Source organism: Primulina eburnea, chromosome 9, assembly GCF_022965805.1.
Source record: "Primulina eburnea isolate SZY01 chromosome 9, ASM2296580v1, whole genome shotgun sequence".
Lineage (NCBI taxonomy): Eukaryota > Viridiplantae > Streptophyta > Magnoliopsida > Lamiales > Gesneriaceae > Primulina > Primulina eburnea.
The window spans coordinates 20,813,803-20,830,362 of NC_133109.1; the positions used below are offsets into that span (position 1 = coordinate 20,813,803).

Below are 16,560 nucleotides of genomic sequence, written 5' to 3' on the forward strand. Positions count from 1 at the left end.
GGGTCTTCTGGCCAAATCGCGCATGACTCACGCATTAAGTCGCGCATGTGCGTGAATGGCACCTCCCTCGCACATATTTTGTGTCTTTCCCGGTCTAATTTATTCTGTCTTTAATCACATCAATTAATCAATAAATCATGTCAGATTAATCTCAGATTACGGTAATTAAATTCTCGGGCCTTACACATGCTCTCTATAAATCCATAAAACAAGTATATCAAATGAAGTCAATGCAAATAATAACAAATAGTATGTGATTTAGGGAAACCAAGTCCAAACCGACTCAAGTCAATCTCCCAATACCAAATTGACTTATACCTTTCGTTTATAGTCACGGTCTGAAGCAATCTCAATTCTGAACTCAAGACTGTCTCTGTAAATCTGAAACGACAAATCAAGAATCATAATATTAATATTCCATTCTCAATTCAATACTAAATCTGATTAATCTGGATTTAATTCAAATCAACGGCATAACGGTACAATCCCGATATCCCGGTCAATACAACATCACCATATAATAATTCCATCAACAAATAATCAATACTGATAAAATCTGATATCATAACTCAGTCAATTAACTTTAGAAAATCATAACAATTCCATAATCAGTCTGTTTCTTAATCTAACTTCGATTCTATGATGTCTAACATGTCAAGAACATCATATATGAATTCCATTAAATTCTGTAACCATCATAATTTCAAAGCATATCAAAACGTAGCAAAACTTACGTCCAGTTGTAGCCTACGTCGATAGGAACACAGTACCGCAGTGGGATTCAAAATCGGACGGACGGATTTCTCGTAAATAACAATTCCACGGATGAAAAATCTTGACTCTTTCCTTCCTCGATTTCCTTTCTGCCGATTGAAAGAATAAAGATTTGTGTATATATATTTACATACACGCACATGCAAAAGGACGAGTGGCTCAATATTATTACTGCACGTCTCGCGCTTGGGCGGTCATGAATTTCCGCCCAGGCGCTTGTTCGGCGCTCGGGCGGTTAAAACTTACCGCTCGAGCGCGGCAGTTTCTGTCGAGATACTCAGCCGAACATCTCCTGGCGCTCGGGCGGTAATATTCTACCGCTCGCGCGCCAAACATTCTGTCCAAGAAGTAAAATTGGCGCTCGGGCGGTTCTTTTCTACCGCTCGGGCGCGAGATGCTCGGTCCAACATCTTGAGATGTTCGGTCCAACATCTTGGCTTATAATGTAACGATGCCCTGCTTCTTTATTTGAGCTCCTACAATCTCAATTCTGCCAATTAATCAACGTCTGATTACAATCATTAAGTTTCGGGCATTACATTTGCATTCTATTAATTTGAGATTATTGATTTTTGAACTGATATGATTATAGGCGGATCACTCTGAGACCACATTGGGCAAAGCATAGGACTTATTTAATTTTTGGGACAGAAATATTGGCGCCCGAGCGGTAGAAAATGACCGCCCGAGCGCCAATGTTCAACAAGGATGGTTCATGGACAGAGAGTCTAGCGCCCGAGCGATAGATTTTAACCGCCCGAGCGCCAGTGTTCAATAGGATTATGTTTCGGGCAGAAGTTGCGGCGCCCGAGCGGTACTTTCTTACCGCCTGAGCGCCGACCGAAGTTTAAGAAAATAAGCCACGTATTATTGCATGCAAGTGGAGATATATATATAATTTATGCCTTCAGAAAGTTGGAAAAAGATAATCGAGAAAGTACAGAAAATCCATACGCCTTTTCTGTTAGATATTTGAAGGTTACGCAAGATCCGTCCATCCGATTTTAAATCCGACTTCAGTACCTTGTTCCTATTGTTGACAGCTACAACTGGACATAAGTTTCGTTACGTTTTGTTATCATTTGAAATTATGATATTGTCAGAATCAGATATGATTCATATATGGTGTTCTCGACATGTTAGACATCGTATAATCGAAACTGGATTGAAGAACGGATACCGTATAGAATTGTTATGAATTTCAAAGTTGATTTGACTGAGTTGTGATATCAGATTTGTATTGTTATTGATTATGAATTGTGGGGAATGATATTTGATTGATTTATATTTTGGGGTATATTGAGATTGTACAGTTATGCTGTTGAAACAGAATTTGATTGAGTTCTGATTATATCTAGTACTGATTGGGTGAGGTATTGATATTCTATTCCTTGTTATTGTCATTCCCAGATAGAGTAGTGACTGACTTCTACTTCCAGACTTGAACGTCGTCAGAACTGCAACCAAAGAAAGGTATAAGTCAATGTGTATCGGGAGAATGACTCGAGTAGGATATACTTGAGTTTCTCTAAATCACATACTTGTTGTTATTGTGTGCATTGATTTGAATTCATATGCTTGTTCTATTGATTTATAGAAAGCATGTAATAGACGAGTATTAGACGAGTGATCTTGTGACAGAAGTGTCTGATAGTGGTGGAATCGTCACTGGCACATTGCACGATGTCACAAGATAGGGAATTGGCGACAGTGCCAAAGTCTGTGACGGATAGGTCAAGACACTGGATGTTTGGTTATATCGACGTGGATAGAATCGGAGTTTCTTCTATTACTGTTGGTCGATATAGGAATGCCAACGTCTAGAAACCGGGATCCCTAGATAAGGATTGAGTCTAGTCTGAGTCGTGGAGTCACGAGTATGATTGACAGTTTTATATTGATTATGTTTCAGATTTTGATACATATTGCTGTTATCTGTCCATGCTTTTATATTTATTATATGAATGCATGTTCGTTGATTTATACTGGGATTATATTTTCACCGAAATTATCCGGCTGTTGTCTTGTTTGTATGTGTATATGACAACAGGTGGGACAGGTTCAGGGTCGAGGAGATGAAGAGAGATCGTGATTAGAGTGGAGACTACAGACCTTGATTTGAGATAGGGTTTGGACACTTGATATTTAGCTGTTAAACCTTAGTTGAATAAATGTATGTGGTACAGGACTTGTACTTTATTTTATACTGATATGAACTTTAAAAGCGTAATGTAAACGTGTCGTATGAAATCGTTACATGTCAAAACAAATCATCATTAATCTTCGTTCATCATTCATCATTTATCATTCATCGTTCATATAGTGAATTCAATTCATTAAAGCTGACTATCGTACATCATTCATCATTTACGATGAATCCATCATACATAAAACTGCCACTACAAGAAAAATACAAATCAACAACACTCATACGACAACGGTTTTTATTAAAACCGTTGTGTTTTTTCTTTAAACAACGGTTTTAATAAAAACCGTTTTCGTAGCCTAAAAAAACCCTCTTATAGACAACGGTTTTTTAAAAATCGTTGTCTTTTTGGGCTACATCAACGTTTTTTAAAAACCGTTGTCTAAGAGTTTTTTTGGGCTACAACAACGGTTTTAACAACCGTTGTGTATGAGTGTTTTTTTAGTCTACAACGGTTTTTAAAAACCGTTGTCTTTTAGATGGTTTTTTGGGCTACAACAACATTTTTTCAAAAACCGTTGTCTATATAAGATTCTGTCAAAGACAACAGTTTGTGTAAATCGTTGTCTTTTGGATGGTTTTTTAACTACGACGACTGTTTTTTAAAACGTTGTCTTTTTTTAGTGTTTTATTTGGTTAACAACAACAGTTTTCTAATTTTTTTAAAAAAATCGGTTTTATATTGCCAAGGTTTTTCTTAAACAGTCGCTAAATTTAGCGACGGCTTTTTTGTTAAATTCGTGACGTTTTAAAAAAAACCCATCGCTTCATTTAGCGACAGTTTCAATAAAACTGTCGCAATTTTAAATTAGCTACGAAACAACTTGAATAATCTAACAACGACTTTTTTATTGCAGTCGTCGCTAGTAGCGACTGTTTAATCTAACTCAGTCGCTAATATCGATGGTTTATACAAAAACTGTCGCAACTTGTCTATAAATTTCCGCATCCTTAGTCATTTTATTCCAACACCAAATTCTTCTCTCTTCCACAATTTTCATTTCACTTACCAAATTCTTCTACCTTCCAAGATTTTAATTTCGCTTCAATTTTCAGTGTTAAAGATTATAAACATTATTAATTTAGAAAGATTGTAAGGTCTTTTTTTTGTTAGTTTTATTAAATTATAACAGTAATTTTTTTTATTCTACGAAAAATAATAGCGACGGAAATCATATGAAAACCTGTCGCCAATTAGCGACGACAATCATAATAAAAACCGTCGCTAATTCGCGACGGAAAATGACCGTTGCTGCATATATATAAAAACCGTCGCAAAATTTAGTTTTGCAATGATTTTTCAATGCTATTACAACAGTTTTTCACCGTCGTCTTTAGAATTCTACGACAACGGTTTTTCACCATTGTCTCTGAGCGCACCCTTTAACCATAGGACCTTTAACAACAGTTTTCCAAGACCTACTGTGACGTCCCGTAAATTTGATGTCCACATGAACCGCATGCGTGCATTTTATTAATTCATCATATATTTGATTAAATGGTTTTAAAGCATGTTTATTTCATTAATTGTGTTTTAATTCATGATCTATGAATTTTCATTGTTTTAAATTATTATATGTTTATTTGATGCATGTTAAAAATATTTTCTCGAGTTTCATGTTTCAGGCGATTATTCGATGCGGGATCGAGGAAAATACCGGTGACGATTTTGGCAATTTAAAATGTGGTATTTTATTTTAAGTCAAGGAAGGGGCATTTTAAATGATTTATTTAGTTCTTAGCATTTTAAAACCCTAAATTAATTATTAAGTGATTTTATGAGTTTTAAACTTTTAAATAGGTGGCACTTGTGCATTTTATTTTAAAGTAGAGATGTTAGAAATTTTAGTATTAGATTTGTATTATTTTTTTAATAATTAATTACCCAAGCATGATTATCCCCTAATTAGGCAATTAATTATGTAATTAAGATATTTCCCCCTACCCAATCAAACGCACGCACACACAACTACACACGCATTTACACGCCCACACACACACCCCTCATTCCCATTCATTTCATATTTAGTAAAATCTAGGGTTCTAAAAGCTGGAGAGCAGCCGCCCCTTCCTCCTTCAAATCTCCAGCAAATTTTCGTGTAATTTCTTCAAGGAAATCGAGCCACAGTCGTCCCAGATCAAGCCTCGCGCTGTCTCCGCTTCGGTATCGCCCTTTCGGTAACGTTTGATATCAAAAGGCACGTATATTCTGTTCTTGATGCATCGATCATGTCATATTATGCGTGCATTGTTATTTATGCGTAAAACCATGTGTGCGATGTGTAGAAGTTTGAGCAATCATGTATAAATCGCTTTTGAAGCCGTTTTTAGATCTGAAATTTACGTTTTTACTGTTCTGGTTAAAACAGCGAATTTTTTGTCGGGATTTGGAGAAAATTTTCACCTAAAACATTGTAGAACTTTTTGATGCCTTCGATTTGATATAAAATTCGAGATTTTTGGATGAAAATTGAGTGGGTTATGACGTTTTTCGTGGGATTGCTCAAACTGCGACTTTTAAGAAAATTGTGTTCTTGAAGTTTTTATGTTGCAGGCTTCGTTGGGGATCGACGGGTGATCGTTGCTGCGTCTTGGTATGATTAGTATGAGGTTGAGATGTTAATTGATACGTCGTTTAGCGTCGATAGGCACTCGAATGCATTAGAAGTCGTAGGAAACGAATTTGTGTCAACTGCTACGTTTTGAATGGTATGTGTCGTAGGGTGAACAGCGTCGCTTTGGGATTTTGTACGAATATGGTTTGATGTTGTGGCATGCTAGGATGAGTCTTGGGGTATCGAATCGTGGTCCGTGCAATCGAGTCTAGACTGTTAAGCGAAACCTGTTTAGAATTTCCGAAGCTTTTCTTGTTCCGCAGGTACACGGACCCACGGACGGACCCTGGCACGGGGTCCGTGCCTTTGTTCCTTCCGGAGTGCATTTTTCTAGAGTCTACACGGACACCCACACGGACCCTGACACGGGGTCGTGTCCACCCTTCTTTCCGAACCTCTCACCCGAGTCTACACGGACCCCTACACGAAGGTAGGCACGGGGTCCGTGTCCTTCATATTTTGGGAAAAATATTATAACAAGTTTGAGGTGTGATGTCATGGTTTAGTACAACGATTTACAAGGTCAAGCCATGGGAAATTGTAGAATGTCCTAAGTAGTGATTGAACTCGAGAGTAGGTATGATTTCTACGTCTAAGTTATGAAAGTTAAGTATGCAATTTCATGTTAGTATGTCGCAGCGACGGCCCCGATCGAAGTCCAATGAATCCCTCAACGCCAAGTAAGTATGTATGACGTGCAAGAAAATATTTTAAGTTTTTGAGGTATGCTAAATGTCTTGTGACCAAATTATGAATGGGTTTGGAAGTCGGTGAACGTGGCCGAGGACCTCTCCACCCCGTTAAATTATGAACGGGTTAGATCATGGTTGGAAAGCGTTAAATTATGAACGGGGACCAACCAGCCCGTTAAATTATGAACGGGGATCTCATGTATGTGGCAGTGGATACGTCCCTGTCAGCCCAATACTATGGTTTGTCTGATCAGGCGTTTATTATGTATGGGTCACTTGCTTTGAAACATCCTCTACGCAAAATGATGAAGTATGTATGTTCAAGTATGCAGTATGTTTACGAAAAGTTTATGTTGATGGCACGTCTAAGTATGTATGTACGTATGTTCTAGTTTATGACTAGTTCAAGTTTCAAGTATGTATGTCATATTTTCAAGTTGCATGTGGTTTTATTACGTATTACTCGTTATTTCCAGTTTATACTTGTTGAGTCTTTAGACTCACTAGACTTGGTCGATGCAGGTGAGTATGTTGTTGAGGAGACAGGAGGTGGCGACCAAGGGGCAGGCTTGGACTGAGCGGGAGGCTAGACCCGAGGACCGCCCACGTTATTTTAAAGATTTTAAGCATGAGAATATTTATGCTCTGATTTTATGTTTGGTGCGAGACGATTTGAGCAAGATTATCTTTTAACAAAATTTTATCGGTGAATGGATGATGTAGTGACGATCGTATTGACTTTATTTTCGCACTCAAGAAAATTTTTAATTTTTCCGCAAATTTTTAAGTATGAAAATACGGTACGTTACAGTTGGTATCAGAGCGGTGTTCTTGCAAAGGGTTATGCCTACTGCCAGTCGCAAGAAGCTCACGAAGTCACACCTCAAGTCTGTAAGTTTTAAAGTTTTGCATTATGTTATGTAGTAAGCATTAAGTCATGATTTTCGCATGTGCATGTTTTAATGCTATACATCACCTGTGTGTCTACATGACATACGTTTTAGAGTACAGGCTTACCTGTCATTATGACTTGAGATTGGATCTCTAAAACTTTATGCATGTTACGACATGAAATGAGAAATTGTTTAATCTTCTTGCATGCTGGTGTGGTGGAATTGGACATGAGCAATAATTTTGCTTTTGAGCATCTGGAAAAGTTGGAAATGATTTGTCTATATTAATTTTTGGTTAGTGGTACGGATGTTATACTTGTGGGTCATAAGTTAAACTTGACAACTACGAATGCTTTTGGGGACTTGTAGATTTTCTAAGAAATTATTGATGGTTTGTGGTTGCTAGCTGAGTTGCTTTTTGAGAACTCCATGTAGGGATTAATTATTTGAGACTACGACGATATTTGGAAGTATACAAGCATAGAATTTATTAAGAATGCATGCTCCCCCTAGTTGGATTTGAGGATTTAATTGCACGAATGGAGAATTTTAAGGACCTAGTGGTAATGACCAATAGTTTCAGGACCTAAGTGCAAAGATAAAAAAAATCCTAAGGGACTAGTTTCGAAATTATCGTTTGGGATTAAATTCCGAGTTTCGAGGATTTTAAGGTTTAATGAGACTAAAATCGAAGATTTTATTGGGGACCGGAAATGCAAATTTTGAAGAGTTGTAGGGCCAAAAATGTAAGTTCGAGAACTTTAAGGGTCAAATTGCAAATTCAGAAAATTTTGGGGATTAAATTAGAATTTTTGAGGAACACTTGGGTTAAACCAGTAAATTTCGAGGCTATGAGAATTGAATTTGGGTCTTATAAGCTTAAAATTTTTGAATTTTATGTTGCAAGGAACTTACACAATGGAATTAGGAACACCAAGAACTTATGGGTAAATGTGAAATTTCCGAAATTTAGGCCAAACTGGATAATTTTGAGGAAATAATGAATTAATGCTACAATTTTAAGGAATTTGGGGGACTAGTTTAGCAGTAAGTGAAAATTGAATGGTTTAAATGATACGAATTTTCGATGATTTAAGCTCGAACGGATCATTAGAACCTTGAAGTTTCTGGGTTATACTATTATAAGAAATGGTAATCAAGGGGATTGTAAGATGAATCGACATTGGGCTCGAAAATGTTAAGCGCTAGTGAATTAATGTTGCGGCAAATTTAAAATTCAGGGTGATAACGATTTGAGTTAAAGTTGATCGGTTAGTTAAGTTATAAGAATAGACATTGAGTTAGCGAAAATTTTTTTGGGAACTTAAGTTGATGTGTCATAAGTTTTAGTCATGGTTGTAACAGTTAAGCTTGTACTTTTGTTGGAATTTGATCTTTCTAGAAGGTTGGGTATGGTTGATGATTTGGTCATTTGATAGACGACGCATGTAAGAATTGAGGTAGACACATTGTCTTGGGAAATTGTTTGTAAGTTATTAAGAAACTTCGGAGTAAGTGAATATGTGTGTTGGAATTATATTATCCCAAACTATTTGGGTTGAGTAAGGGTGAATTTCAAATTTATGGGGACATTTGTTCATACGGAATTTTTGGGTTAAATAAAATCAAAAGGAAATTAGTGGTGTTCAACATGAGTTATCAATGAAGGAATATTAAGATTTTTATTGAGTAAGAAATCTACAAGATTGATATGGGGATTCTAGAATTCTATGGTTTATAAGTGAATTTGATTTGTTAGAGTTAGTCTAAAGCTAATATGGGAAAACTTATTAAGTTTTATACGCTAGGATTAATTAAGCATTGAGAATACTTAAGAATGAGACATTTGTTTCAATGAGGAAGGCTCAAGTTTCTTAGGCTTTAACTATATTGTAATCGTGAAGAAAATAGTTTAAGCTTGTGATTGATGCTAGAAAGTTTTTCTTATTTAAGGAGAGGATCGATATTATATATTTTGGGGTTTTACGGATTTATGTTACTCGAAATTAAAGGTTGGCAACAATTTTATATTTGAGATGTACTCGTAAATAGCTAAGTTATGTAAGTTTGTATCGTAAGGCAAATATTCAATTCAAGGATTGTAGGCCAATATTAACATATGGGGATTAAGATAAGATTTAACTTTTAAGTGTATTGCTGAGGATGGAAGTTGATCAGTAACCGTTGGTGCTAAGACCTCTTAGGTTGGACTGCCTAAATGCGTATGTAATAGTTCGATGAGCATTAGGGGTATGGTATGAGAAAGTAAGATACAATAAGTTTGAACCTCTATTTCTAATATTGGGAATTGTGAGAAAAGTCAGAATTCGAGTTCATAGTGAAGTAAAACTAAGATGCCATAAGTCGCTCTTTAAGTTGTGACTCGCAAACGAGGTTTTGATAGGTGATTTGATGGGGATTGAAGAGACGTAGGGACAACCTATGACTTAAGTTTATATCAGAGTAGCGCAGCGGTAGCGTGGATCGTTGGGATACTAGAATAAAGAACCTAACTGTTGGATTATCGATGATAAGTGAATTTCGGGGACGAAATTCAAATTAAGGGGGATAGATTGTGACGTCCCGTAAATTTGAGGTCCACATGAACCGCATGCGTGCATTTTATTAATTCATCATGTATTTGATTAAATGGTTTTAAAGCATGTTTATTTCATTAATTGTGTTTTAATTCATGATCTATGAATTTGCATTGTTTTAAATTATTATATGTTTATTTGATGCATGTTAAAAATATTTTCTCGAGTTTCATGTTTCAGGCGATTATTCGATGTGGGATCGAGGAAAAGAGCGGTGACGATTTTGGCAATTTAAAATGTGGTATTTTATTTTAAGTCAAGGAAGGGGCATTTTAAATGATTTATTTAGTTCTTAGCATTTTAAAAGCCTAAATTAATTATTAAGTGATTTTATGAGTTTTAAACTTTTAAATAGGTGGCACTTGTGCATTTTATTTTAAAGTAGAGATGTTAGAAATTTTAGTATTAGATTTGTATTATTTTGTTAATAATTAATTACCCAAGCATGATTATCCCCTAATTAGGCAATTAATTATGTGATTAAGCTATTTCCCCCTACCCTATCAAACGCACGCACACACAACTACACACATATTTACACGCCCACACACACACACCCTTCATTCCCATTCATTTCATATTTAGTAAAATCTAGGGTTCTAAAAGCTGGAGAGCAGCCGCCCCTTCCCCTTCAAATCTCCAGTAAATTTTCGTGTAATTTCTTCAAGGAAATCGATCCACAGTCGTCCCGGATAAAGCCTCGCGCCGTCTCCGCTTCGGTATCGCCGTTTCGGTAACGTTTGATATCAAAAGGCACGTATACTCTGTTCTAGATGCATCGATCATGTCATATTATGCGTGCGTTGTTATTTATGCGTAAAACCATGTGTGCGATGTGTAGAAGTTTGAGCAATCATGTTTAAATCGCTTTTGAAGCCCTTTTTAGATCTGAAATTTACGTTTTTACTGTTCTGGTTAAAACTACGACTTTTTTGTCGGGATTTTGAGAAAACTTTCAACTAGAAAATTGTAGAACTTTTTGATGCCTTCGATTTGTTATAATATTCGATATTTTTAGATGAAAATTGAGTGAGTTATGACGTTTTTCGTGGGACTGCTCAAACTGCGACTTTTACGAAAATTGTGTTCTTGAAGTTTTTATGTTGCAGGCTTCGTTGGGGATCGACGGGTGATCGTTGCTGCATCTAAGTATAATTAGTATGAGGTTTGAATGTTAATTGATACGTCGTTTAGCGTCGATAGGCACTCGAATGCATTAGAAGTCGTATGAAACGAATTGGTGTCAACTGCTACGTTTTGAATGGTATGTGTCGTAGCGTGATGTCTTGGGGTGTCGAATCGTGGTCCGTGCAATCGAGTCTAGACTGTTAAGAGAAACCTGTTTAGAATTTCCGAAGCATTTCTTGTTCCGCAGGTACACGGATCCACGGACGGACCCTAGCACGGGGTCCGTGCCTTCGTTCCTTCCGGAGTGCATTTTTCCAGAGTCTACACGGACCCCCACACGGGGTCTGTGTCCACCCTTCTTTCCGAACCTTTCACCCAAGTCTACACGGACCCCTACACGGAGGTAGGCACGGGGTCCGTGTCCTTCATATTTTGGGAAAAATATTATAACACGTTTGAGGTGTGATGTCATGGTTTAGTACAACGATTTATAAGGTCAAGCCATGGGAAATTGTAGAATGTCCTAAGTAGTGGTTGAACTCGAGAGTAGTATGATTTCTACGTCTAATTTATGCAAGTTAAGTATGCAATTTCATGTTAGTATGTCGCAGCGACGGCCCCGATCGAAGTCCAATGAATCCCTCAACGTCAAGTAAGTATGTATGACGTGCAAGAAAATATTTTAAGTTTTTGAGGTATGCTAAATGTCTTGTGACCAAATTATGAATGGATTTGGAAGTCGGTGAACGTGGCCGAGGACCTCTCCACCCCGATAAATTATGAACGGGTTAGATCATGGTTGGAAAGCGTTAAATTATGAACGGGGACCAACCAGCCCGTTAAATTATGAACGTGGATCTCATGTATGTGGCAGTGGCGTTTATTATGTATGGGTCACTTGCTTTGAAACATCCTCTACGCAAAATGATGAAGTATGTATGTTCAAGTATGCAGCATGTTTACGAAAAGTTTATGTTGATGGCACGTTGACCGATGAATTCGGTTGGGATTAATTCTAGCAAGCGGACTAGGTCAAGTTATAGTAAATGGACGAACAGTCCAAGTATCGATCCCACAGAGACTATTATTTAATTACTAAGATTCAATTATTTTATTTAATCTAGGCAAACAATAACGAGCGATTTGATTATTATTTCAACTAAGTGAATTTTTAACTAATTTATGCTAATTTAATGACTAAATCAAATATCAGAGATGCTTGGAACTTGGGGATTTTCAAATTTAAATAAAATGACCGGGAACACACGATGGTAACAAACTCTGATTAAAATCATGCACTGGAATTAAACGATCACAGATTATTCAATGTCACGATGCAATTCTCCAATTTAATTATAAATCTATTTCTAGAATTTATAATCCTATTTTCATTTAATAGTCCAATTATTTCTAATTGAATTTAATTAAACAAAAACGCATTTATCAACAATAGAATTACAGCTGTCGCCTAAAATCGCACACTGAAACCGAATACTATTTCTAGTCGGTTTAATCGTGTGTTGATTAATATTTCTGAAGCTAAATTCGATCTATTCCCTTTCGAGTCAAGATCAACCAACAAACATGCAAATAATTGGCCAGATTAAAAGCACGCAAATTACGCAAATATTAATCAATAACATAGAATAATTTTATAAATCAAATAATTCAACGAATAAACAAAAATCAATCGTTTGTCCCAATCGTGGTCCCGATCACAAAAGAAACTACTCCATAAATTCAAAACTAGAAACAAATCTATCAATTGAATTCGTGACTGAAAATAATGAAAATGAAAGGGAAGAGAAAATCTCAGTGATGGTGTGCGGTTCTTGCGTGTTAAGCGCGTCTCTTTCTCTCGATTTTCTCCCAAGGCGTTGCCGTCTTTCAGAGTCGGAAATTTCTCCCCTTTTTCTCCAGAAGTCGGCTGCCCCCAAAGTCTCGATCTGCCAAAAGTCCTTGTAATCTTCTATTTTTTTCTTTTCATTCCTCCAAATCTCCGCGAAATCTGATCTTGTAAATATGGTACACGGACCCCATGCATGCATCCGGATTGGGGTCCGTGTATGCTCGATTAAAATGTATTTCCAGGGGACGCTGAGCACGGACCCCGTGCAGGGGTCCGGAGTTAGGTCCGTGTACTTGCGCGATTTCCCTTCTCAAGATTGATGCTGCCACGGACCCCTTGTAGGGATCCGTCTTCAGGTCCGGATTAGCTCGATTAAATTCTTCTCTTGGTTGCTCAGGCACAGACCTTTACACGAGGTCCGTGTATGGGTCCGGGTGCTCTCTTGTGCTAATTTCCTATTTATCCGGGTATTTCTGACTTGGCACTGCGGCGTTTGACTTTTCTTTCTTTTCTTTGGCTTTCCTCCTCTTTTGGTCAAACCTACAATTTGCCATAATAGTACGAATTAAGCGCAAAACTCGGAATAAAATACGCCAGATAAGCACGAATACGACAAAATACGATCCCTAAAATGCTATATAATTCGTGCTTATCAACTCCCCCACACTTAACCCTTGTTCGTCCTCGAACAAATCAGACAAAAATAAAGATGAGAAATATCTCAGATTCAGAACTCAAGTAACAAAATCAAACCTTCTCAATTTGTCAAACTCTTTCACCCCCGGTCAAAAGATCACGCTTCGCATATAACAAGATTCGTTTTCGTCGCCATTCAAGATTCAAACATTTACCCAGTAAGGATCAACAGAACAAGATGTGTGTAGTGTGCAAGTCAGACTTGTACTCATCTCCAGCTACTTTGTTTCATGATCACTTATTTTCATTTGTTATCGAAACGCCCCATATGCTTGACTTTCATACCCCTCTCTACTAAACGTTGAACGACAATGACTTGGTTAATAGGTCTTTTCAAGCTTATAACGTAAGGCCAAGGCTCACTGCTACAATAAAAGATATGGGAATCAAAAGTGAGAGAAAATAAAAATTATTCCTACAGCACATTCATTCAACTTTCGACTCGTCAACAATTACGGTATTTTTTTATCATTTTCAGAGCTCTAGCGTCTCCTTTTCTTTCTCATTGTCCACCAACTTTCACCCACAGATTTTTTTTCCGGGTGTTTTCAATACTATACATTTTCCTCCTTTTTCTTCTTCTTTTCTCTTCTTTTTTTTTTTCATGAATAAAAATTTTATTGACTCCTTCACACATATTTCTTCAATCCATTGGAGTAATTCAAACATTTCAATGTGCACAGGAGTTTTATTTCTCTCACATGTAGGTAGGAAAAAGTGTATAGGCTAAGATTCAGGTAGTTGATGTGGGACATTGAATAACTGACGAATGGGGGCTAACTGTGTGTCATTGACACACACCATTCGATTTTTTCAGGCTCAAAAAGGGTTACTAGGGGCAATGAATGATGTATCGGTCAGACTTGAAAGGCTCAAACGGTCCAAAGATCGCCTAAATCATCCCTAAGTCACCATCGTTCGTATTTTCGCTTCGAGGGCTAATCAAACAAGTTCTAGGGATCATTGTTCGATTTATCTCTTTTTTTTTTTAAGTTCACATTTCACCAATTCACTATCAATGAGTAAAAGTTTGACCACGTGCATTGAACAAAATGTTGATACAGAACTGGTTCATGTTAAACTCTCTCCTTGAAACAACGACTCCTCTCACTCAATACTAGGCATGAAACAATTTTCCGGGTGATCCAAAACCTAACAAATTAATCCGATTATTAAGTGAAACAAGAGTTCTTAGTCTAAAAATAGTTCCATCCTACGTTAAAAGTGTTGTTAAGTGTTGTGCAACGATGTGTAACAAGACTGACCCACCCCCACACTTTGATCACGACACTGCCCTCAGCGTAAAACGAAATAAAAGGAATTATCAAGAATGTGAAAACAAAAATACTTCCCTGGTAAAATGTCGAGTACGTGGTGGAAAGAGGTGGAAATCAGCAAATCCTGGTCAAATTGAGGTTTTGAAATCGATCGCCCTGATAGATTCTCCCACACTTGAGAAATTCCACCGTCATTAGATAAATTACCTGCACCACCATTCACTGAGATTAACTTACGAACAATGCGAGAAAAACAAAACGAAAGTAAATTCGAACAAATAAAATAAACTAAATAATGAAAGAAAAATAAAACTAAACACTGGGTTGCCTCCCAGTAAGCGCTAAATTTAGAGTCGATAGCCGGACTGTACTCCCTTGATTCAGTTTGGATCTTGTAGATCCACTGTGGTCGGCTCATCGGGTATGGCACCACCATGATAAACCTTCAGCCTATGCCCATTTACTTTGAAAGCTCCAGTTATTGAACTAGTGATCTCCACTGTTCCGTAGGGGAATACTTGTGTGATAGTGTATGGTCCTGACCACCGTGAACGCAACTTACCTGGCATCAGTTTCAGATGAGAATTATATAGCAGGACCAGTTGTCCTACCACAAATTCTCGATGGACGATGTTTTGATCATGCCAGCGTTTGGTTTTCTCTTTGTAAAGCTTGGCATTCTCGTACGCCTCCAACCTAAATTCGTCCAATTCATTCAGCTGCAGAACTCTGTTGTCACCTGTGGTTTTAGCATCAAAATTTAAAAATTTAGTAGCCCAATAAGCCTTGTGCTCAAGTTCAAGAGGGAGGTGGCATGATTTCCCATACAACAATTTAAAAGGAGACATGCCAATGGGGGTTTTAAAAGCAGTGCGATAAGCCCAAAGTGCATCGTCAAGTTTGCTAGACCATTCTTTCCTTGAAGCACCGACAGTCTTCTCAAGAATGCGCTTAATCTCTCGATTTGATACCTTGACTTGGCCACTAGTCTGAGGATGGTAAGGTGTAGCCACCTTATGTTGGACCCCATACTTTGCCAACAGACTGTCGAATTGACGATTGCAAAAATGAGTATCCCCATCGCTAATAATAGCTCTAGGTGTTCCAAAACGTGAAAAAATATTTTTCTTTAGAAATTGAACAACCACCTTAGAGTCATTAGTCTTGCATGCAAGTGCCTCCACCCACTTAGACACATAATCTACAGCCACCAAAATATACTTGTTCCCAAAAGAAACCGGGAACGGACCATGAAATCGATACCCCACACATCAAATAATTCACACAAAAGAATGTTATTGAGAGGTAATTCATGTCTCCTAGAGATATTACCTGTTCGCTGACAATCTGGACATTTTGTGACATATTCATGCGCATCCTTAAACAAAGTAGGCCAATAAAAACAAGACTGGAGGACTTTGGACGCAGTTCTAGTTGCCCCTAAAGTGGCCTCCAGCCGGACCAGCATGACAATGAAACAAAATTTCACTTACCTCTTCTTGGGGAATGCATCTACGAATTATGTCGTCTGATAAACATAAAAATTGTACATTAATTAAATGTTTTATAATATAAATATATAGTTTTTGTTTTATTAAATTTTTAAATATTATATGTTTTATAATAAATTGTATAAAATATAAGTTGTTGTGTAATTATAAGTTTTTACTATTTTTACAGGTTCGATAAAACAAGAATAACCTTGGCGTTGCAAATGGGATTAAGATGATTCTTGGACCTGTAGAAAGTTGATGTTAATATCTACAATATTGGTGGCAAGCATGAGATAAAAATCCTCTCACAATTGGGATCAAATTAAGCAACAATTAAAGT

The 16,560-nt window shown here is 37.1% G+C and overlaps 1 protein-coding gene across 1 annotated transcript; it reads right to left on the reverse strand.

Annotated features, from left to right (window-relative positions):
* Positions 1 to 15,107: 15,107 nt before the first annotated feature.
* Positions 15,108 to 16,239, reverse strand: LOC140840797 (uncharacterized). The gene is made up of 2 exons (XM_073207960.1): positions 16,221 to 16,239; positions 15,108 to 15,928 (listed from the first exon to the last, which is right to left on the reverse strand). Exons 1-2 carry the CDS (start codon positions 16,237 to 16,239, stop codon positions 15,108 to 15,110), a joined length of 840 nt encoding a protein of 279 aa, XP_073064061.1.
* Between the last annotated feature and the right edge of the window lie 321 nt (positions 16,240 to 16,560).